Below are 25923 nucleotides of genomic sequence, written 5' to 3'. Positions count from 1 at the left end.
TTTTCAAGATGTTAGGGTAAAATTGGCTATTCCTAAACAAAACGTCTGAGTCTGTAATCTTAGACTCGTACATATTTTCCGTTGTAATTATTTTAGTCTAAGTTTGTCTCTTGGCTCTCTATCACAAAACTGGCAAGCGTTTCAGAGACATCCACTTAGGTATGTTTGCATGCATGCATCCAACTACATCTATATCACATGGTATTGTATTTGGGATAGGACTTTTACTCATTGTGTGTTTTATCTTTTTAGAATGACTTATCCCATTTATATTAATTATTAAATCATGTTTTCAAAAGACTTATCTGATTGCATCCAACTAAATGGATTGCATGGTTGTCATTGTTTTAAAAAAGAAAAAGTTGTTGCCGTGTGTATCTAGGATTTGTGGTTTTAAAAGGATTGTCAATTTAGCTAAAACCGATGATTAGTTATGAAATTTTATCAGTTCAAATTGGTTCCCGTGCATTGAGGATTTATAAGGAAGCTTTGAAATTGTTTTAAGTGAGCCGCATATGCATGTTTTTCTTGGAAGATAGATTGGCAGCAGCTTTGTGCTTTTAAAGAAAATAACATTATTTTCAGTGCATTAATCTCAAATTAATTTTTCAGTGGCTGCCATCTTGTGGTTTCAATAGCATGGGTTTTTAAAAGAGAATTGTTTTCATGCTGCTTTCATTTAAGTTTTTAATTGAATGTCAATTATGAAAATGTGCCTTGTGATTTTCGTAATTGATTGTTTTTCAAATGAACACTTCATCATATAAACATTCTGCATGATCGCGTTAGTATCCTGCAAAGTTCGAGGCGACAGTGATTGACGGCCGCGTTAGTGTCGTGCCACTTCAACTCAAAGGCTGAAGAGAGATCTAGTAGCAAAGCGCGGAGACAAAACAGCCTACTAGTATGCGTGTCTAGTTGATGAGTTTTGTAAGTCTTTCTGTACTTATTTCTCTTAGTGTTTGTCCTGGCTTGGGAGCCCGAGGATTTTCCCAGTGGTGGGTTTTGCCTCGTTAAATCCTACATCATGTGTGCACTTTTTATTTATTGTTTTTAATTGCATATGAGTATGATAGTTTGATATGTGATGTGAATGTGGATTTAATTTGAGAACTGAAAATTAAATTGAAAATTGAATTGAATTTTTAAATTGGAACCTATTCACCCCCTCTAGGTTAAACTAGTACCCATCCGAGAACTTTCAATTGGTATCAGAGCAGGTCACTAAAAATACCTAGTGAGATCCGTGGGTAGTCTAGGATGAATCGTGCTATGGGTTCAGTTTCTCATCCACCACATTTTGATGGCGACAACTATGCTGCGTGGAAGGCTAAAATGAAATCGTTTTTGTGGGCACAAGATGGCAAGGTGTGGCTTGTTGTTGAAGAAGGTTGGGAACCTCCGACGATTGAAGAAACCAAAGGTAAAAGAGATTCCTCTGTGTCTATATCTAAGCTTAAGCCTAGGAAAGAATGGAGCAATGATGAGCGTAGCTTTAGCACTTTTAACCAAAGGGCTTTGAATGCTTTATTCACAGCCGTTTCGCCTGAACAATTCAATTACATAAGTAAGTGTACAACGGCGAAAGAAACTTGGGACATTCTTGAAGTTACTTATGAGGGTAACTCAACTGTTAAAGAATCCAAACTTCAACATCTCATCACAAAATTTGAAAATATCACAATGTCTGATGATGAAAGTTTCTTTGACTTTTATGCTAAACTTAGCGTAATTGTCAATGGCTGTCACAATCTTGGTGACAGTATTCCTGAGCATAGGATTGTGAAAAAGATCTTAAGATCACTTCCTATGAGGTTTCATGCTAAGAGGACAGTAATTGAGGAATCGAAAGATCTAAACACCTACAAGCTTGAGCAATTGATTGGGTCTCTGCAAACGTATGAGATAGAGCTTCCTGATTCCAAGAAGATGAAAAGCATTGCTCTCAAAGCTGTCAAAGAAGAAGAAAGTGATGGCTCAATTGAAGACTTGTCCGAAGATGAATTGGTTGAATTAACCATGCAAATTAGAAGGTTTCTCACGTCTCAAAATTCCAAGGGTCGTGAGCAATGAACCAACTCAGGTTCGAATTCAAAAAACTTTCGTTCTCTAGATGTCTCACATGACAAAGCCTCTAGATCATCTAGAACTAGGGAACATAGGAGTTCTAACAATAAGGTTTAGTGCCATGAGTGTCAAGGCTATGGACACATTGCTTCTGAGTGTGCAAACATTATTAAGAGAAAAGAGAAGAAGAATAGGGCAATGAAGGTCACTTGGAGCGATAGTGATTCAGGGGATGCATCTACGTTGGAATCTGAGAATGATACGATTGCGTTTATAGGAACTGTTGATGGATATGACACAGAAGGTTCATTTGTTGAAGAACCTGACTTGGAAGAAGTCTTGAGAAAATATTCTGATCTCTATGACATCAGTGTGCAAGTAAAGAAGGATAACTCTAACTTGAAGAAGAAACTTGCATTTGTTGAAAGTGAAAAGAAAGAAGCTGAAGTTGAGCATCAATCTCAGTTGGACAATGGAGAGAAACTACGAGAGTCGCTGTTAGAGAAGATTCACATTCTACAAACCATAATTAACACTCTCTCGTCTGATAAGAAAGCTCTTGAGGACGAAGTGGTTGAGATGAGAAGAAAAGTTCAGGAGTTGAGCATAGGTTCAGGGAAAATTGACAAGATGCTTAGCTATGGAAAAAGTTTTGGAGACAAAGGAGGTCTAGGATTCGAGTCTACAAAGACTACAAGTTCTTCTTCTGTCACCAGATTTGTCAAAGCCTCTGATATTCCTAGTTTGAAAGTAGGTGACGATAAATGTTTAGGTCTTACTCCCGAAACATCTACAATCTTTGCACATGTGTCAAATCCTGTCAAGACTTCAATTAATCTTAACAAACCCAAACAATCTAGGAAGTTCATTCCTATATGTCATCTTTGTGGGATTCCTGGTCACATCCAGCCTAAGTGCAATAAGCTTAGAAAGAAAAATTCTTCTCAAGAAAAAGTTTCAAGGAACTTTGAAAAAGCAAATCTTAAGGAACAATTTGTGACTTATTTGAAAGAGATTAATCGGATTGCAAGAATTATATCTGTTCCGAGTACGGTAGTTCCAAAAGTGAGACAAGTTTGGAGAAGAAAAGAGAATCAAAGTGGTGTACTTGTCAATTTATCTCCACCTTCAAGTTGTTTATATTGACTGAGCTCTCTCTTTGCAAATGTTTTCATTAATGTATGCTTGCATGTTCATATAGCATAAATATTGCATTTTTTGTCTTTCTTCTTGTTAAAAATTAAAAAAAAAAAATGTATGAGGAAAAATGGAAAAGTATGATTTCATATGAGTTCTAGCTTTGTTCACTTGATAACATGACCTTAGCATGATATGTTTGACTCTGTTGTGGACAATAGCCTCTTGTTGATAATATATCAATGTTAATGAGTTGAACATGTTTAACTTGAGTAAAACCCGCACCCATGTGAGCTTTTGTGCCTAAATATAGTGTGTGCAATTTTCATACACTCTTATTTTTTTCATGTGTGCGATCTTATGTGTTTTGCTTCTCTAGAACTTGCTTTGAGACCTCTCAAAACTTTGTATCATATATTATTCTATTTTGGAGACGATAGTAGGCATTAGGACTTACCATCATTGCCATATATGCCAGTGCCTTACATGTTTTCCCCTAGTTAGCCATTTTGAGCCTATATGTAAGCCTTTTGTTCTTAAACCTACATTTTCCTTACCTAGCCTCTTATATTAAAAATTCCCTACCCTACTAAGAAGCTAGTAGAGTACGTTTTTCAAAGGAGAGAGTTCATGGTTATTTAGAGGTTGAAGATGCAAATTTTGTGAAGAACGCCAACTACAAATGAAGAGCAAAAGAAGAAAAGAGAAAAAAAAAATCACTATGAATCACGAGTGAGCTGCCAACATTATAAGAAATCAAGTGTGTTGGTATAAATGAAGAGCAAGAATCATCTGAAATGAATTGTGCGGTTGTATGTCGTTCATGTCTCAAATCCAACCGTTCAATTGAGTGCTAAGTTACCTGGTTCGTTGTTGTATTTCTCTCTTAGTTTCATTTCCAACTACTCTATTAGTTTCTTAGACTTTGTGTTTCCTATATCCTTCATTTCTTTAACCGAGTACCTGAAGCCCCATTACATCCTTAACAAAGACCTACTTGATCCAAAGAAGTTAATTTTTGATGTGTGGAGATGAGATCAATCTGCAAGCCTATGGTAGAGCATTCATGTAATGATCTTTTGAGCGTATACACTTACCCCCAAACACTTTAAATGAAAATTCGAGCGTATATCTTGTGAGCTTAAGGGTTTAAGTTAAGTTGGTCATGTAAGACTTAATTACATTTGTGTAGTATCAACTTTTGGCTATACTTGCAACTACACTCATACATGTTATGTTTTAGGGACAATGTTAGGTTGTGAATGAGGATTCATAACTACATGTGTTTTTGCCCTCTTTCGTTCTTGTTGGAACAATTATATGCTTCTCATACAAAAAAAAAAATCATCCCATTTGTGTGCTGCATTTCATTATTATTTTTTTAAAGCATTTGTTTAGGGGGAGCTTAACAATATGAAAGATGCATTTCTTTTCATGTTTCTCTTTTCGACTATTGCACTTGTATTCTTTTCCCTCCTAATTTTGTCCCCACTTCTTGTTCTGAAGAGGTTCTAGTTCATAGAAAGGAAATCTTTCTCCATCACATTTTGTTATGTTCCACTTATCTTTCGCTGACTGCACCTGATGGTTACCTCTATAGCCTTTGACCTTTCTAGACAAAAAGGGGGAGAAGTAGGAAGCTTATATTTAGGGGGAGAAGTAGAATTTCGAAAACCTGATTATTTTTTGTTGCTTGCTTTTCTAGACAAAAAGGGGGAGAAGTAGGAAGCTTAAATTTAGGGGGAGAAGTAGAATTTCGAAAACCTGATTGTTTTTTGTTGCTTGCTTTTATAGATAAATGCTTTCATTTTCAGCAACGTATATCTTTTGTACCTCACAGGTGTTCTTGTTTGAGTGTGTGCAGGTTACAGACTTCAATGTTATGCATGGTCGTTAAGTTTATTAGTTGTTTGTAATACTGTGATAGAGGGTTTTGTCTAGGAAATGCCAAAGGGGGAGATTGTTAGGGTAAAATTGGCTATTCCTAAACAAAACGTCTGAGTCTGTAATCTTAAACTCGTACATATTTTCCGTTGTAATTATTTTAGTCTAAGTTTGTCTCTTGGCTCTCTATCACAAAACTGGCAAGCGTTTCAGAGACATCCACTCAGGTATGTTTGCATGCATGCATCCAACTACATCTATATCACATGGTATTGTATTTGGGATAGGACTTTTACTCATTGTGTGTTTTATCTTTTTAGAATGACTTATCCCATTTATATTAATTATTAAATCATGTTTTCAAAAGACTTATCTGATTGCATCCAACTAAATGGATTGCATGGTTGTCATTGTTTTAAAAAAGAAAAAGTTGTTGCCGTGTGTATCTAGGATTTGTGGTTTTAAAAGGATTGTCAATTTAGCTAAAACCGATGATTAGTTATGAAATTTTATCAGTTCAAATTGGTTCCCGTGCATTGAGGATTTATAAGGAAGCTTTGAAATTGTTTTAAGTGAGCCGCATATGCATGTTTTTCTTGGAAGATAGATTCGCAGCAACTTTGTGCTTTTAAAGAAAATAACATTATTTTCAGTGCATTAATCTCAAATTAATTTTTCAGTGGCTGCCATCTTGTGGTTTCAATAGCATGGGTTTTTAAAAGAGAATTGTTTTCATGCTGCTTTCATTTAAGTTTTTAATTGAATGTCAATTATGAAAATGTGCCTTGTGATTTTCGTAATTGATTGTTTTTCAAATGAACACTTCATCATATAAACATTCTGCATGATCGCGTTAGTATCCTGCAAAGTTCGAGGCGACAGTGATTGACGGCCGCGTTAGTGTCGTGCCACTTCAACGCAAAGGCTGAAGAGAGATCTAGTAGCAAAGCGCGGAGACAAAACTGCCTACTAGTATGCGTGTCTAGTTGATGAGTTTTGTAAGTCTTTCTGTACTTATTTCTCTTAGTGTTTGTCCTGGCTTGGGAGCCCGAGGATTTTCCCAGTGGTGGGTTTTGCCTCGTTAAATCCTACATCATGTATGCACTTTTTATTTATTGTTTTTAATTGCATATGAGTATGATAGTTTGATATGTGATGTGAATGTGGATTTAATTTGAGAACTGAAAATTAAATTGAAAATTGAATTGAATTTTTAAATTGGAACCTATTCACCCCCTCGAGGTTAAACTAGTACCCATCCGAGAACTTTCACAAGATGATATTGCAACATCACATCTTTCTTTTTTCTGCTCCTTTTGTGTTTTTGGGTGGAACACCGATAGGCTTGGATTTGGCAACATGTATGTGCACATTGCAACATTTCTCCTCTTCCGCACAGCCCCATTTGGATCCTCAGTTTGGCTGCCTCCCATATCAACAACGAAATTGCAAGAGAAGCCTTGATTTTAACTGGCATTGTCGTTTTGTATATTTGGTTTGCTGTACGGTGACTTCTGGAGAATCCAAATGAGGAAGAGATTCAAATTGCCGGCGAATGACTTATGCTGTGGAAAGCCTGCAGTAACAGACTTTGATGAAGCTCCTGTTTCCTCCAAAACACAGAGAGAAGAAAATATTGAACCGGAGACATAAAGAGGAAGGAGCTACTGATGAAGCTCTCAGAAGAGTGCAGGCACTATTATGTGTTTTTGAATCTTCATATATACTTCCTCAGTTCTATCAGATCCTCTGGTATGTCTTCAATCAACTTTACCTGTAGTATGTTGCAATGAACTATAAAAGTATACTGCACCTTTAATACATATTGGAAGAATTTGGCAATCAGTTCACCCTCTGGCACTACTGTTGTGTGTAGAAAAATTATGAAAAACGCAATTTGGAGGGCCGAAATTGCTACTCTTATTTTATCAGAAGAGAACTTAAGGTATTGAAAGCTAAACTGGGTATACCGAAATCGCTATTCCTATTTTATCATGGGAGAATCAAAGGTATCAAAAGATAAATTGGGAGTACCGAAATAACTATCCTTATTTTATCAAGAAGTGAACATAAGGTACTAAGTGAAATTAAACTGGGAATGTCGAAATCACTACCCTTATTTTTAAGGGTATAGTTGGTGGTGCAACGCAGCAAGTGTATCGAAATAAGATATCTTTATTTATTTTTTTTTTTATAGAAAAACTAATGTAAAGGACTTCAAATATTTGCATTTTAATAAAAAATCATCTACTAACTTTATTTAATGATAAAGGACAAAATAAAAAAAAAAAAACATAAAAAACACCACATGCGCTGGCGTGCATACACCCCACCCCATTTCCACTCAGTTTTCTTTCCATTGTCAGCTAACATTAAGCCATTATTATTTTTATTTTTTTTTATTTTTATTTTTTTTGCTTAGAATAAGAGAAAGATTTCAAATTGAATTACATTTTCCCAGTTTTAATTTTGTGGTGTTGTTTCCCAATAGTAGTCAAGATGACGAGAAATTTTTCAATGTGACCGGAACACGGAGTGATACATATAAGTGGTGAGATTATTGTGTTAAAAATAAAAATTTCTACCACTTACATATAATAACACGTGGAATAGAAAGTTAAGATTGTAGGTGGAGGAGAAGAGGAAGCTGCAAAATATGGGCGGACAATAGAAGATATTAAGTAATTGGTGTAGAAAGTTAGGAAATTGAAGAGATACAGAGAAAATTTGATGAGTATCGAAGAAAATTAGAAGAAGAAAATGTGTTTGGAATGTGAGAATGTGCCAAGAAAATTCAAGAAGAGGAAAGAGAAGAATGTAGAATTGTAAAATTTCATAAATAGTGTAGTGCCGTTAAGTTTCATAAACAGTGTAGCATCATTAAATTTCATAAATAGTGTATTATCGTTAAGTTTCATAAACAGTGTAGTAAATTTCATAAATAATGTCGTAGATTTCATAAACATTGTAATAAGTTTTATAAACAAGGTAGTACCATTAAGTTTTATAAACAATTTGTGTGAGAACACGTGGATCCGCGCGTCAGATTTTTTAAATATTTTTTTTAATATTAAAATTATGTCTTTTTTCTTTAAAATTTAAGTTCTTTTGTCCTTTGTATTAAAATTTAAGGGTACTTCATTAAAATTTTAAGTCTTTTTAATTAAATAAAATTATAACATGGTTTTTTTATTAAAATAAACTTAGCACAAACATTTTTCATGAAAGTTTCTTTTTTGTTTTTTGCTCAAAAGTAGATTTTATTAAACAACAACCACATAATTACAAGCAAACAAGGCCCAAGACACACATATTAACAAACAAAAAGAGGGCCTAAGACTACAAAAACAAACAAACAAAGAAAGAACCCACAGAAACAATAAAGCCTAAATAATTGCACTGCAGTCGAGAAATTGAGAAGCTTCCTCTTTTGTCATTTTTATTAAAATTTAAGGGTTTTTCATTAAAATTTAAGTCTTTTTAATTAAATAAAATTATAGCATGGTTTTTTTTTATTCAAAATAAACTTAGCATAAACCTTTTTCATGAAAGTTTCCCTTTTTTTTTTTTTTTTTTTTTTTTGCTCAAAAGGAGATTTTATTAAACAACAACCACATAATTACAAGCAAACAAGGCCCAAGACACACCTATTAACAAACAAAAAGAGGGCCTAAGACTATAAAAACAAACAAACAGAGAAAGAGCCCACAGAAACAGTAAAGCCCAAAGAACTGCACTGTAGCTGAGAAATTAAGAAGCTTCCACTGCCATTCCACCATCAGTATTCCAGTCCATCCAAGCAAAACCCAATCCACCGTTGCCGAGTAATACCTCACCAGAAGCCATTTCCAACCCCGAAAAGCTACCCGAGCACAACCATATAAGCAGGGGATAGTCGGCAACAAAGTGAGAGAAACTAACTACCCGTATGAAGTTTGAGGAAACCCACAAGTGACACAGCTGGAACCAGCAGATAACAAAGAGAAAGTGGTGGTGTTGGAAACACCCGAACCAGAGTAAACTCCAAAACTCTACACACGATCTCAGTAGGAAACATGGCTGAAGATCGGACCATGGGATAGCCGGGATGAGAAATACCTTTAGGGATATAAGAGTTGGGCAGACTGGATTTAAGGAGAAACAACAGTAAAAGCAAAGAGAGAAGAAGGAAAGGGGAGAGAAGAGGACACGACAACCGACCCCAGCCGAAGCTAGGATTGGTGTCGCTGGAGAAACATAGGTTTAAAAATCTTACACAAACAATGAGAATGACTCAGTTTGGAGAGAAAATCTCTCACCTCGGAGAGAAAGTTTGAGAGGCGGACTTTTTCTAATAAGTGAAAAAGATGGGAGTTTTACTATGTTTGCTTTTACTGCAGTAAATAAAGGAGAACTACATCTTTATTTCTTTTTAACCACACAAAATATGCATGCATAGAGCTAATACCACTATGATTTTGGTGACAACTCGAAAAATCCACTAATTAATGGTCGTGATGCTGCTGAGGAGTAAACTCAGGTTCAAGCCTATGGTGCAAGATGAAGAAAGTTAAGGTTCTATCATAAAATTAATTGGCGATATGAGGAGTAATGCCCAACTTACTTATAAGTTCATGCAAAGTCCTTCTTCCCATCAATATGAGATTCATTCTCAACACGTCCCCTCACGTGTGACCAATTTTTAAGCTTAAGACGTGGACAACACATGACATGTGATGTCATGAAGAAAGTTGAGGTTTCACCATAAATCAATTAGCAATATGGGGAGTAGCCCAACTTAGGGAGTAACCTAACTTACTTATAAGCCCATACAAAGTCCTCCTCTCATCAATATGAGATTCATTCTCAACACAGGACATTCTTATTATTAAAAAGATCGTACAAACTAAGACATCATCAATTCATCAAACAATTAAATAAATGGTTCCATTTTGAAGAAATTGAAGTGCTTAAACCAAGCTTATGTTCGAAAAATTAAAATGGGATGACAACTTAAGAATTCGGTCGTATTAGTTTGTTGGGAGAGTCGGATAAAGGGGATCACACTGGAAGATTTCTCTCCGAGAGTCTAACAGGCAATTGAGTTGGGATAAAATGAAATGGTTTGACTACAAACCTATTTATAGACAACCAAATGTTACCATTCAATATACGTAACTCTTGTTGAATGGATGTAATCCTTATAGAGTGTAACCATCTATTCAAGGATTGTACCTCTTTATACATTCATCATATCCAGTTCAATATTGGAGTGACGTATCTCTTCACTATAAAACAATACCTATTTTTTTAGAGTCACGCATCTTAGCAAATAGGCATATCTTTTTATGTGAAATCACCATCATATGGATCATTATTATTTCATCAGAGGCATTCATTTCATTTTCAGAAGTAAAATTTTGAATTTATTAATGACAAACTAGAAATTTTTTTTACCAATGATGTTTTCATTAATCAAGAACGAAAGTTAAATCTTCCAAAACATTTTTATGAGTTGTTCCATTTCATCCGATAAAGTACAGTTGAAATTTTTTTAACACATCCAAATCATGCACTGTTCGAACTCAAACCTCCAAACCACAAGCACCCTTTATTTAATTTTTCTCCATATCCCATATTTTTTTCTTGCTAATTCACAACATCAAGTCCTCTAATTAAAATTCTAAATAGCAAGCAATAGGGCTGGCAAGGAGCGGTGGAACAGGTCATTCGGCATGCTCTCCCACACAGTGAAGCTCTCCCACCCCTCCAGCTTCAGATCCCTCACAGTCAGCCACGTGTTAAAATACTCCCTGAACTGCGTAATCAACCCATCTTTAAGGGTCCACGCATGGACCCAGTAGGCCTTGGCCCCTTCCCATCCCTCGGCAATGATCACACCATCTCCAATCTCTGTGATGCTTCTGGGCTCGAACCTGAAGTCAGTGTGGCTGGACTTCCCTGTGAGCACGCGCATCATGTGCTGGCTCTTTGGGGGGCCATGGAACCACCATTCTAGGTCACTGGCTAGAAGCTTTCCCACTGTGTCTGTTTTGCCCTGTGCCAATGCCTTGTAGAGAGCTTCAACAATTGCCTTGTTCTGCATTTTTGGTAGATTGTTAGAGAGAGAGAGAGAGAGAGAGAGAGAGAGAGAGAGAGAGAGGGGAGATAGGAGGGGAGCGGAATTAACTGAGAATATTATTGGCTTTTGCTCTCTAATTTGGGTGCATGACAATATGGCTTTATTGGACCACTATTTATAGCGAAACGAAGAGCCTAAAGTTACATGGCTATGGTTTAAGAATAATAGAAAAATATTTAGATCCCTGTTAACTTGTGACTGGTCATTGTCTATCTTCTTACAAATACATCGTAGTTTTATATTTGTATATATTTTTATCTGCTTTAGTGATTTATTTGAGAAAATTGTAGCAATAGTATCTCAACTTTAATTTAATTGGAGTAATGATCCATCAACTAAAAATTTATGATCATTAGTTCCTTAACTCATCAAAACATGTACCTGTTTTTTTCTTTTTAATTATTATTAAGCACATAAATAAGAATGATATGCTCACTTAATTATTTTTTACAAATTCATTCCTTATAAGTAAACATGTTTGTATTTTTTTTATTCAAATCATAGCGTACAGATAAGAAGATATACATTACAAGTAAAGAAGTAAGTAGCCTTCTTGAGAATATACTATTTGTGGTGAACGATTATTTTCATGACATGTATGATTCAATGGTAAGGAATTGCTCCAAAAACAATGGATGTATTTACTATTTAGAATGAGATATTATTCTCCTTCCGGCTTATTAGATAATGATAATATGTTTTTTAATGAGGTTAAAGTTCCCGGTACTGTTCACTTTAACGAAAAATCAAAATTTTACATTAAAAAATCAATCATGGTAATATTCACTTTACCCTTTATTTTATTTTTATCATTAAAACGAAAGGGGTGATTGTAGTTCTTTTTAGCTATAGAATTGCCGATGAACACTAAAAAGTTGCTCAAGTAACTTTACCTGTGCATCATCATCGAACAATTTTCTCTATTTTTTCTGAGATCTCTGTGCTCGAAATTGTGTTATACATACCTACATGTTCAATTAAATTTCACATTCTAATAACTCCAAACTAATCTGACATGTTTTATTTTTGCATCATGATGAACCAGAAACTTCGTATGAAGATGTTTTTTTTTTTGGTCTAAACAAAAATATAGCTAGTATATATTCATTTTTCACAAAATAAAACTAGACATAGTATTTATACATCTTTACTGTATTTGAACTGTCATGTTAAAGATGAAGATGCCACATCATGACTATAGTTTGTTATTAGTTGTTATAAGTTTGTTACAAATGTAATTAGTCTTAGTTAGTTGACAGTCAATATATAAATGTGATTGTATTATTTAGTTATCAATTAACGAGAAAATATTGTTTTCTTCATCTCTAAGAAAACTCTCTCTTCTCTCTTCTCTCTCTCAAGAACTCTGAGTTTCTATATGGTATCCTTCGCCTTTTGCCTCACGGCTAATTCGATCTTCTCTTCCGCTTCGTTTCTCTGATTCTCGATCTCTTCTTGCAATTCTTGTCTCTAATTGCAAAGGCTTCTCCATCTGAGTCTTCTTCTCCTCATGAATCTCTTCATAATCCAACCCTAAATCCTTCGTCAAACCCTAATTTGTCGAATTCGTATGCTTCTCTCACCAATCAAAACATCGAAAGCATGGTTCCAATTAAGCTCAAGAGATCCAACTACCTTCCATGGTGTGCTCTGTTTGCACCAATTCTCCTGCGCTACAAACTTCTTGGCATTGTTGACGGCACTGAGACGTGTCCACCGCCATTTCTTCCAGATCGCTCCATTAATCCAGCCTTCGAGATCTGATATGAAAGGATCATAATCTTTTGATTTGGCTCCATTCTACACTCTCGGAAGATGTAATTCCTTTCATTGTTGGTGTGTCTTTTTCTCAAGATCTTTGGATCAAGCTTGAGCAGCACTTCGGTGGTGTCTCCGATGCTCCACCAACTTCAGTCTCGTCTTTAAGCAATTTAGAAAGGCATTCAATCTATGGCGGATTATCTTCAACAACTGAAAAAAATCTCAAATTCTCTCTTTGCTGCTGGTGCACTTATCTCTGATTGTGATTTAATGGTGGTTACTCTTGCTGGATTACCTAATGAATTCGAATCATTCATTGATTCTGTTACACATCTCTTCCACATCTTTGGATGAGTTACATGGCCTTCTACTTACAAATGAAAATCTCAAATTCTCTCTCTGCTGCTGGTGCACTTATCTCTGATTGTGATTTAATGGTGGTTACTCTTGCTGGATTACCTAATGAATTCGAATCATTCATTGATTCTGTTACACATCTCTTCCACATCTTTGGATGAGTTACATGGCCTTCTACTTACAAATGAGCTTTCAATGTCTTGCCGTAAGAAGCTTTCTTCTTCCAACACTAAACCCTTTCAGGCGTTTTTTGTTCAATCTCAATCGCCTTTTCTTCCAACTCCACCGCCTTAAATTTATGTTGCTCAACCTCAACATTTCTCTCGATCCAATTCTAATCGTGGAAGGACTACTACTCAGGGCAATCAACATCACAATACTGGACATTTCCACAACAATCGTGGTCACAGAGGCAATTATCGTGGCCCCTCCTTCAATCACAGTCAAAATCAAGGGTTTTGACATTCATCTTTTTCTGGAAATCCAGTAACTTGTCAAATATGTGGATCTACAAGTCATAAAGCCATTGATTGCTTTGATCGTATGAACCCTGACATTTCTAGAAAGATTCCTCCTGCAAAGCTTGTAGCAATGTGTGCTCATTATAGCTCTAAACCCTCACCATCTTGGCTTATGGATTCTGGGGCTACCTCTCACATTACCAATGACATTGCCAACATTTCTTCACCAACTCCTTACATTGGGGAGGACAAAGTTTACATCAGTGATGGTAAAGGTCTCTCTATACACCATAATGGTTATTCTTCGTTGTATTCATCCAATGCTACTTTTAAATTAAGCAATGTCATTCATGCTCCTCAAATGAAACATAATCTGTTATCTGCCTATCAATTTCTTAAGGATAACTATTTTGCCTTAACTATTGACTCTGATGGCTCTAAAGGATCGTTCTACGGGGAGGACGCTTTTGCAGGGTCCAGTTAAAGATGGTTTCTACCCTTTACAAAGTTGTCATTCCACTGGTCAATCTACTAGCTTTTCTCAAGCTCTAGTTAGTGTTACAGGCTCGGCCAAACTTTGGCACAGTCGACTGGGACTAGGGGTGGGTTGGAAAAACAAAAAATCGAAAAAAATCAGACCGAAAACAGAACCGAGGCAGAAAAAATAGAACCGAATCTATTAAACCAAACCGAAGTTCTTCAAAACGACGTCGTTTTGTAATTATTTTATTAATTAATAATCCTATTCTAAACGGCGTCGTTTACCCCGTGAAACCCTAGCCTTAGCCTTCACGCAGCCTGAGGCCTTGAGCCTCATCTCTATCTTAGTCTTCAATCCTAGCGGTGACTCGCAACGACGCGACCCTTCTCACTCTCAATCTCTTACACCTCGCCATCAGTCTCTTATCTCTCAGACCTTGCCGTCATTCTTTCTTCTTCTTGTCGTCAGTCTCGACAGCAAAAAGTTAGTCTCTCTCTTCATACTTTGCATTTTCTATTAATCTGTAGATTTTCTAGGTTTCTTTCTGCAATAATATATTATATGTGTAGTGTGATCATGAGAATTTGAGATTTTTCAATTTTGAATAGATTGTAATTTTAGATTTTTCTGGGTCAGTTTAGTTTGGGAGCACTTTGAAAGAAAAAAAGTAGATCACTTTTAGAGCCGCAGGTTGTGGTTTTCATGAGCTTTACCTGAGTTTTACATGGATGCATATCACTTTTCATTGTCTCTGAAATTTTTGAGTTGTGATATAGGAGCCATGGGTTGTGGTTTCCATGTGTTTTACAAATCACGTTTAGAATATTAATGCAGATCACATTTCATTGTCTCTGAAATTTTTGGAAGTGTTTGGGTTGGTAAAATACACAACTTCCTGAACACTTCATCCGATGTGAAATTGTGAATACTGGTTTGCTATGTGCAGGTCTGCAGGAGTCCTTAAGGAAGAGAAAAACTAGGTTAAGCAAATAGAAGCACTACCCTAAACTTGTTATCATACTTATAGTTATTCAAGGAGAGCAGAATGGATATCAGTAAGTAGACAAAATCAATTTGAAACATATCATGAACCAGTAAGCTCTTTGAATCTGCACCCAAGAATTCATCAGATTAGATACATTGCATTCACTTGACACAAGGACTTCACTTTTAGAAATTCATACATCTGAGAATTATAGATTACACCCAATTCTGTTTCTTAGTGAACGCATTAGTACCCTCAGTTAAACTTTGATGTTTATTTAACTTTGGACTTTGGAAGACTTGATTGTAATTGAACTTTGAATTTTTATTTTCATTGTCTTTGATTCTATTGGAAATTTGGAATGCTTATTTTATTGATTACGTTGAAATGGGACTTTGAATCTAGAAGATGTATTACAAAATGGATGCAAGCTTTGTTTTCTTAGGAATTTATTTTGCTATTGAAAAAAAAAAAAAAAAACCAAACCGAACACAAACCGACAGAAAATTAAACCGAACCAAACCAAATAGTAATTTCAGTTCGGTTTCCGATTTTGGCAGAAGAGTATTATCTAGTAATAAGCTTGCTATTCAAGGTACAACATCTATTGATTTCTTTTGCTCCAAATGTGCTATAGCTAAAAATCATAAACTGCCATTTGGTTCATCAACTACATCAACATCTCAGTCTCTTGAACTCTTACACTGTGATTTGTAGGGACCAACCCCTATCACTTCTGTAAGTGGTTTTAGGTATTACTTTCTCATAGTTGATGATTTTAGCAAATATAGCTGGTGTTTTTCTTTGAAGGCTAAATCAGATGTGTATTCTACCTTTGTAATGTTCAAAGCTTATGTTGAGAATCTTGTTGGCAATAAAATCAAGATCTTGCGTTCGGGCTCAGGGGGTGAATTTACAAGCTTACTGTTTAAATCATTTCTTCATACTTATGGCATTGTGCATTAACTCAGTTGTCCACACATACACCAGAACAAAATGGTTGTGTTGAGAGGAAACACAGGCACCTTGTTGAGACAACTAGGACTTTGTTAGTTGAATCCAGTGTCCCATATCACTATTGGGTTGAAGCTTTTACCATTGCCCTTTATCTCATTAATAGGCTAGCTATATCTGGCAATACTAAATCACCTTGGGAGTTGTTGTTTCATAAGTATCCAGATTACTCCAAGCTTAAGGTCTTTGGTTGCAGTTGATATCCATGGTTAAAACCATATATTTCTGCTAAGTTTGATGGGAAAAGCAAAAGCTGTGCTTTCTTGGGCTATAACTTACAACACAAAGGTTATAGATGTTTGGATTTAGACACCAATAGGGTTTATATCTCACGACATGTTAAATTTGATGAAGTTACATTTCCTTTTGAAGATGTTAAGCCTATTTCAGCATCTGTTGATCACTCCACATCTCTGTCATCCCCTATTGATCTTCACTTTCCTCTGCCCTTTACATCTATGCCTAATGTACCTATGTCTATATCTATGCCTAATGTGTCTATGCATTCTGACTCCTCTATACAACAAAGATCATCCTCCCAAACTGTGCAACCTCAACAAAACTCATCTTCCCAAACTGTGCTTGTGCATTTTTCTCAATCTGCACCAAATGTTCATTCTATGATTACCAGATCCAAAAATGGCATTTACAAACCTAAAGTCTTCACTGCCACCAGGCATCCCCTTTCTTTTTCTACATATATCATTCCTCATACTTATCTTCAAGCTTCTAAATTTGAAAATTGGAGATTGGCAATGCAAAATGAATGCAATGCCCTATTGTCTATTGGTACTTGGAACCTTGTTCATTCCTCACCCTCACAAAATGTAGTTGGTTGCAAGTGGGTCTTTAGAATTAAAAAGAATCATGATGGATTTATTGAGAGATATAAAGCAAGACTTGTTGCTAAGGGTTTTCATCAAAATGAAGGTCTTGACTATCAAGAAACCTTTAGTCCAGTTGCAAAGCTTGTCACTATTAGGCTTTTGTTATCATTTACTGTCCAATTTAACTGGTTTCTCAATCAACTGGACATAAGTAATGCATTTCTGCATGGTGACTTAAAGGAAGATGTTTTCATGACACAACCTCTTGGTTTTCAAGATCCCACCGAGCCACATCATGTCTACAAGCTCAGAAAGTCTTTCTATGGGCTTAAACAAGCTCCAAGAGCTTGGTTTGACAAGTTGTTTCAAGCTCTCAAATCTTTGGGATTTAGTCAATCTTCATCTAATGCATCTTTGTTTGTACTTAAAGCTCCAACTCTAGTTATAATACTAGTCTATGTTGATGATATTCTAGTTAATGGACCTGATATTAATATCTGCAAGCAGTTTATAGAGAAATTAAGTACTCTATTTCATGTCAAAGATATCGGGCCACTGCACTACTTTCTGGGTTTATAAGTCCAAAGAACCACTGATGCTTTGTTTCTTCATCAAAGCAAGTACCTGTTTGATTTGTTACAGAAAACAAACATGGCTGGAGCTAAACCATGTTGTATTCTTCTCAATTCTACCAAGTTAGATCACAATGGTGAATTACTTGATAAACCAACTAAATACAGATCTCTTGTGGGTGCTCTCCAATACTTAACTTGGATAAGGCTTGATATTTCCTTTGTAGTGAACTAGGTCTGTCAATTCATGCATGCACCTATTGTCATTCATATGCAAGCAGCTAAACGCATACTAAGATTTCTCAAAGGTACAATTGCTCATGGCCTCTGGCTTAAGAAAGGTTCTATGCACTTGTCAGCCTACTTTGATGCAGACTGGGCTGGTTGTCCTTATGATAGAAGGTCTACAAGTGGTTCTTGTGTTTTTCTGGGAACCAATTGAAGGTCTACAAGTGGTTCTTGTGTTTTTATGGGAACCAATTTAATTAGCTGGAGTGCTAAGCAGCAATCCACCGTGGCTCGTTCATCAACTGAAGCAAAGTATAGGTCCTTGGCTCACACTGTTGTCGAGGTTACTTGGATATGCAAAGTGCTCAAAGACTTTGGTTTTCATTCATGCTCTCTGGTGTGATAATATCTCAACAATCTCACTTGCATCAAATCCCATATTTCATGCTCAAACTAAGCATGTAGAGATTGATTATCATTATATCCGTGAGTTAGTTCTTGCAAACTTGGTTGCAGTTCAGTATGTTTGTAGCCAGGATCAAATTGCAGATATTCATACCAAATCCTTGTCTAAAAATCGATTTCTGTTTCTGCAGTCCAAGCTTTCTCTTGGAACCTTTGATTCTTCCAAGTTTAGCTTGAGGGGGTGTAAAGATGAAGATGCCACATCATGACTATAGTTTGTTATTAGTTGTTATAAGTTTGTTACAAATGTAATTAGTCTTAGTTAGTTGACAATCAACAGCCAAAGGCTATATATATGTCATTGTATTATTCAGTTATCAATTAATGAGAAAATATTGTTTTCTTCATCTCTAAGAAAATTCTCTCTCTTCTCTCTCTCAAGAACTCTAAGTTTCTATACATGTTACCTTTACTATTATGCGAAGCACTCCTAATAAATAGATAAATTTTTTAGTGTGTCGGGAACTTGATTCGGTACACCAAGTATCATAATACAATTAGTTGAATTTTTATTTTAAATTTCCAACCAATTATATCATTATATTTGACGTACCGAGTCGTGTTCCCAGCACACTGAAAAAAATCTATAATAAATTAAGGTGGACAGTAATTTCAGACACCTCTTTTTATTAAGTGTTACAGACGACGTCACCAAAATAAGAGTTGCCTAAACTTCTTTAGTTGAAAAAAGGCTCATGGAATTAGCATTTTCCCAAAAACCCAACTTACATCCCAACGTGCATGGGATAGACCGCTCACAAATTTAACATAACTTACTAAATAATGTGAAAGTATATTCCTACTTTGTCTCGAAGGTAATACAGAAGACAATGAATTGCAGCCAAAAACAGCTCCGGGACACGTCAATAGTAACATCCCTATCCTAAACGTACATCGACTAATAAGAAGAGGTTGCAATGCTTGTCAGTAATTTCAAACTTTTCCCTTGGAATAATTAATTTCTAAGTGTGTTGAAAACGAATTATTTGTTTTGCACCTTAAGGAAAAACAAAATAGAGTGGAAAGAATTATGGAAGGAGAAGATATTACTAAGGTTAGCCAAGCCATTAGGTTAGGTGGGTGTAGGATGATGGGTAAGGGTAAAGTTGAGCGTTCAAAATCTTCGATAGTAAATTTAACAATAAAAAAAGAATAAGCGTTGTTTGTGCTTATAAGGACTTGGACTATACTTTTCATATTGCTGATGATTTTTGTTATGGAACCTCAAACTTCATTGTATTAGAACATGTTGGCGAACGTGTAAAGTCCAACGGCTATAAGTGTTTTATGTCATTTAATTTGTATTATTCACGTCTTAGACTTGATAATTTTATCACAAATAAGAGAATGTGTTGAGAAAAATAAAAATGGGCCCACATATGTCTTTCAGTCCATTTACAAAAAATAAGCTTAGTTCTTATATTCTCATTTAGTTTTATAGTGAAATTTTAACATATTTCGCTTCCGAAAATGGTAAAATAATTGACGGTGGCTGGAAACTGAGTCAGACGGCCTTGACTGGATTCGATTGTGTCGTCGTTTTTTAAGGATTCCATTAACCAGTGAAGGTAGCCTCCCTCGCCATCACTTTCGGCGTGCATGGACGTGGAGATACCCAAAATGTCCTTCCAAGCTGTCTTAATTTTCTTTGGTGGACCCCTAACCTAGTCAAAAATGGAGTTCCTGTGTTTTTTGTTTTCTTCCTTCCTATACAGTCCCACTCCCACCCACCTGACTAGTTTCTTTCTTGTGCATGCTGGCAATGCATAACCTTATTTTATGTAAGTCGAAGAGGAGTCGAGGGGGTGTAATCTGCATGGTTACATATATCGCATTACCATCTTAATTATATAACAAAGTATTTTGGTGTTGAAACGAGAAATTTTTTTAGTGTGCCGGGATACGACCGGTACCTCAAGCATAATAATTTAATTGGTTGATTTTTTTTTTCTTCAAGTTTCAATTGTATTATTACACTTAATGTACTCCGATACACTGAAAAATTTCTTTATTAAATGAATGACGAATTTGATATCGAATTGTTACTGACTCAATGTGAGGTTTAACTCAGTCCTATTCTCAATATGATTGCATAAAAAATAATGTGAATATGGGCCATATTTGAGTGACCAAACCTACATTTAGACTATCTCTTAAATTTTGGACCAAACCTAACTATAACTTAAGGAAAACAAAAATATGACAATGATATTTGAGTGACCCATACATTTATGAAGACCAGTTGGATCCAACCCTAAAACCAGAACCCCTCGTGCGCAAGGGGATAGACATTCCTTTCTAATTAATCCCAGTGACCCACAGTAGCAAATTATTGAGAGTCCAATGAACTGAAAACTCATATGGATGGACGGGAACCATTGAGCCAACGAAGCATTATTTCTCAAATATATGTCTTCTATCCATCATTTCTAATTTTCTAGATTCTTTCTGTCTGATGACTCTTTCATGGAATGTTTGCAAAATCAATTTAATGTGATCTGCTCGCCAACTCTGATGCAAATATTTATCTTAATTAGTAGGAAGAGGTCCATTTTCCAAACTTAATTAAGCTAATTCCTTGTTAATTAAGGTTAACCAAATCAGCATTCAAAACTGGGAAACTAAATTAGGCTACAAAGTTTGCCATAGATGATTATATTATGCCCGCTTTCAGATCATATTAGGCTGAGCACTATCTTAGAAAATGGACATTGAACAGATATTGGCCCAAATTTGGGTCTATAAACCTAAAATGTGGATCAACTTAAAGTTGGTTTTAGGATTTTGTTGGTTGAATAATCAATGATTCATTACGGCTTATGATGGGTTAAGTTTGTTGTCTTAATCATTATTAATCCACATTAATGCTTATTGTCTTGTCGACTGGCATTATTCTCTACGACATGAATGAAATTAATACTATTTTTATGAGTGGTAGAGTTATGATAGTTATAGCTGGACGAGCCAGCTAAAGAACCAGCGTCTTGAAGTGCCTAAGTTGATGCAGATAGAGAGAAATGAGAAAATAGAAAGGGTTGAGTGAGATTTCATCTGCTAGATTCCATCTAAAATCAGGCCCAAGTTGGGTGTTACTCTCTCTCTCTCTCTCTCTGAAAGCCATAAAAAACCCTAACCCCCCTTTAGCTGCTGACTCCTACTTTTGGAGAAATTTTTTATTGTGACGGGGATATGGATGGTACACAACGTGTTTTTATATAAGTCATGGGAAATTTTATTTTTTAAGTTATTAACTTTTTAACACACATATCCCACAATTTGTATAGTGACATGTGGTGTACCACCCCGTATACCAGTCACACTAAAAAATCTCTCCTACTTTTGGGTGGGGTTGGTGGCAACTCCTCTTACTTGCTAATCACATCTACTTCTTTCTATTTCTTTTGCCTCTGCATTTCTATTTCATTTTGGACCTTAATTTCTAGTGTTCTTTAGGCTTTTATCTCAACTTCTCTGTTGTCACGGATCATGACTTTTATGTCCCTCTCTTCCTCATATATTTCTTGTCTTTCATCGCCAACCTCTACTCGGCCCATCGGGTGTCTCTCTTTGGCGGGACATTTTGGTGTTGGATAGTTGCTACAGTGCTATTAGCTCTATTTATGTGATAACCTGTCCCCAATTTTACAATTTTATTAATTTTTAAAATAGTGAATTGACGAAAATGCCCTACTGGTGAGATTGTTGATTTTCATTGACCGTCATTTAGTGACACGTGCAAGTTACTATTTTACTGTACTCTCAAAGTTCTCGACGGGATGATTGTGTAAGCGTAACTTGAATCGAAACCGAAGTTACGATAGGGGTTTTACGAAACTACGAATCCGAAAAGTACTTTTGTAAAGATTACTATTTATTATTTTATATATTTCTCCTAATTATTATATTATTATTTTAAGATTATTTTGTGAGAAATGAGGAAAAAAGGAAGAACGAATTGGAGATTAGGAGAAATAGAGGAGGAAAGAGAGGGCAGAGCTGCCCAATTAGGGGAAAAGAGAGGGCGACTGACCAATGTGAACCAGGAGAAAGAAGGAAAATGAGAGAGGAAGAGAAAATGAGTGTACCAATAGGAGAAGAGAGAAAGAAGGGATAGGAGGGATGGGGAAAGGCAGCCAAAACCTTCCCCAACCCGTTTGACCCAGTTGATTATCCGGGTTCCACATCAATTTCTAACGCCATCTCCGGCGTTTATCCAATGATTCACGGTGCGGAACCACTTGGAAACAACTTAGCTTCAATCTCTCCTCCATATTCACCCAAAAATCGAAGACATTAGTTCCGATTTCATGATAACCGCACCGGTGGGTGTGAGGGAACTTTGTTGGCGATCCACCATTTCTGAAGCGTTTCTCTTCGATCATCACCACATTTGGAATCCTCTTGAGGCTAGGAACAAACCCTAAACAAGTTTGGGGGTGGCGGAACCCCGGAAAAGACGAATTGAAGTCCACCTATTTCTAGGGTTCCGGCGAGTTCGTGGCGATTTGAGGTTTTTCCCGACCAAATTGACCTTGGCCACAGGTATAAAACTTGCTCTACTCATTGAGATTTTCATTCCTGCAAAATTAGAGAATTTTTTAAAATAGTTGAATTTTCCGACTAGTTGGGCCGGCCGGCCGGCAACACATGGGCAGAGACACCACTTGACCTCCCTAGGCTAAAATGGGTTCCCCAATTTCCAATTGACGAAATTATGTTGTTGGGTTATATTTCCGTTAAGGGCCGCCACTTGGTTATTATATGATTCGACGATCTGACCACTAGATCGTCACTAAACTTTAACAGAGGAGGAAGGAGAGGGTATAGCTGCCCAATCGGGGGAGAAGAGAGAAGGACTGACCAATGAGAACTAGGAGAAAAAAGGAAGAGGAGAGAGGAAGAGAAAGGGAGAAGACAAATAGGAGAAGAAAGAAAGGAAATGAGGAAAGAGGAAAGGCAGCCAAAACCTTCCCCGACCCGTTTGACCTGCGTGACCCGATTTAATATTCGGGTTCTACATCAATTTCTGACACCATCTCCAGCGTTTCTCTGGTGATTCACGGCATGGGACCACTTGGAAACAACTTAGCATCAATCTCTCATCCATATTCCAGCAAAAAATCGAAGACATTAGTTTCAATTTCATGAGAACTGCACCGGTGGGTGCGAGGGAACTTTGTTGGCGATCCACCATTTTTGAAGCATTTCTCTTCGATCATCACCACCTTTGGAATCCTCTTGAGGCCAAGAACAAACCCTAAACAAGTTTGGAGGCGGTGGAACACTAGAGAAGACGAATTGAAGTGCATATATTTCTAGGGTTCCGGCAAGTTCGTGGTGATTTGAGGCTTTTCCCAGCCAAATTGGACTTGTCCACAGGTGTAAAACTTGCTATACTCATTGAAATCTTCATTGCTGTAAATTTTGAGAATTTTTTAAAATAGTTGAATTTTCCGGTGAGTCGGGGCCACGTGCGGGAGCGCGTGGGTAGAGACACCACTTGACCTCCCTAGGCTAAAATGGGTGCCCCAATTCCATATTAGACATCCGATTGACGGAATTTGGTTGTTTGGTTATATTTCCTTTAAGGGCAGCCACTTAGTTATTATATGATTTGACGATCCGACCACTGGATCGTCACCAAACTTTAATGAGTAATAGTACATAATATTTAAGGATATTAGGAACTAACGGATCGGGAATCTGACATATGAATCTTCTCGGATGAGTTTTCTAAGTTTGTAAATCTAAACATCGGCCGTCACTTAATTTTAGCGATTGGCAGATATTCGACCGTTTGATCGTTCTGAAACTTTAGGACATTGTTCTAGAAGCTTATTAAAACTCTTAGGAAGTTGAGGTGCGGATCTTCCAGATCGTGTTACGTAGGGTTGTGGACCCTACCGTCGACCCTTGACCGACGATTGACTCTTGGTCAATGGGTTACAAATCATTCTAGAACATCCTTGAGGATGTGTTTTATGTAAGTTAGATGTTCTATCGATAAGAATTCAGAGACGTGATTTGATAATTGTTCTAGGCGACGATCGTTCGTGATGCCTTGATATTCGTGCTAGGGAGTTGTAGTGCGGACTTCAGGTGAGTGGGTCTTTTCTTTTATATAGGATATACATATTTGTTAGTTTCCATTTATACATTGAAAAAGAATTTACTACATATGCCTAGCTTAGACTAATGCTCATAAGAATTAGCGAAATAATGGAAAATTACGAAGTGATCATAAATCCTACGGGATGCATAGGTATGCGTATGTTTATTGATGCATGATTATTCCTACAGTTATGAATGATATTATGTTGATTAGAACTATCGAACCACTATGGCATGACTATATTTATGTTTTATGCTCATCATTTGCTGCACCAGTGTTAATGGTTACCCAGGGGCAGGGCCAATCTTTCATATGTATGTTCACATTCGCATCGTACACTCACCTTGGATCCAAGTAGGTGCCAATCATGTCGTACAAGTTGCAATAGGCAACTCCGACTCATATGTAACCATGAATGACGCCAGTCTTCACGTGATTGTAGCACTAGAGCATATATCATTATTACACCCAGTCATGTTCATGTCAGAATAACTCTGCATGAACTCGTGTGTCAACATGTGTCGATGAGCACTTGGTTGATATGTTTGCTTATACGAGAGTATACGATTACTGACGTCATGCACTTATATATGAATTATTGTGCTGTATTGATATCTTGATATTTTGCAGGCTACAGTGAGTATTTTCATACTATATGTAGTATGTATACCTTGGAAACTATACATGTTTTACGGCGAGGGGTTATAACGTTTTCAAGGGTTTTTATTAAAACTTTATTTTCAGGCTCACTCACCGTTGTTTTTTGCCCCTCCAGCTTTTAGTAGCTGAGCTTTCTTATCGACGATGATTCTTGACAAATCTTAGTGTAGACGATTACCTTCGATGGTATAATTCTCACTCTATCTTACTGTACTGTACTTATGCTTTGACATCACGTGTGAAATGGGTTCATTCTCACTCATAGTACACTCTTATATTTAGGCACTTTTAGGTTGAAATTTATTTACATATTCCACCACACTACACTTCATGGCTTCGTCACCTTCCAGGTGTCGGCCAACACAACTCGATTTCAAAGTCCAAGTGGACATTCCGGGTCGGGGTGTGTCAATTTAAGATTATGGGAGCATTTTTTGCACGGGTGGCTCGCTCACCCCAATTTCCGTTCATCCATAGTTTGTTTGTGGTTTCTTCTTCTTGGTGGTGGTGGCAGATTTGTGATGACAGTGCAACTGGTGTGGTTGAAGTAGCAGTCTTTCATATTAGAATTTTTTGTTGTTGTGAGGTTGCTCTTTTAAGGACCATCTATTGTACATTTCCATTTGAACCATGCTTATATTTGGATTGTCTTTTGGGCTTTCCATATTATTTACTAGGTTTATTATTAGTTTGTTTAAACATAAAAAATTATCTAGTTTGGTGAAAAAAAAAAAAAAAAAAAAAAAAAAACTGAATGGGCCAGCTAGCCTGCTAAAGCTGTGTGGTGCGCA

The 25923-nt window shown here is 36.5% G+C and overlaps 1 protein-coding gene across 1 annotated transcript; it reads right to left on the bottom strand.

The window, feature by feature from the left end:
• Positions 1 to 10555: 10555 nt before the first annotated feature.
• On the bottom strand, positions 10556 to 11302 carry LOC126617780 (wound-induced protein 1-like). The gene has a single exon (XM_050285833.1). It carries the CDS (start codon positions 11171 to 11173, stop codon positions 10751 to 10753), a length of 423 nt encoding a protein of 140 aa, XP_050141790.1. The 5' UTR covers positions 11174 to 11302; the 3' UTR covers positions 10556 to 10750.
• Positions 11303 to 25923: the final 14621 nt, after the last annotated feature.

Source organism: Malus sylvestris, chromosome 4, assembly GCF_916048215.2.
Source record: "Malus sylvestris chromosome 4, drMalSylv7.2, whole genome shotgun sequence".
Lineage (NCBI taxonomy): Eukaryota > Viridiplantae > Streptophyta > Magnoliopsida > Rosales > Rosaceae > Malus > Malus sylvestris.
The sequence above is the reverse complement of the archived record's forward strand: the minus strand, read 5'-3'. Positions and strand labels throughout refer to the sequence as shown.

Bases quoted from the DNA above. Each gene is read 5' to 3' on its own strand.
- LOC126617780 (XM_050285833.1), bottom strand. From the start codon at position 11,173: ATGCAGAACAAGGCAATTGTTGAAGCTCTCTACAAGGCATTGGCACAG.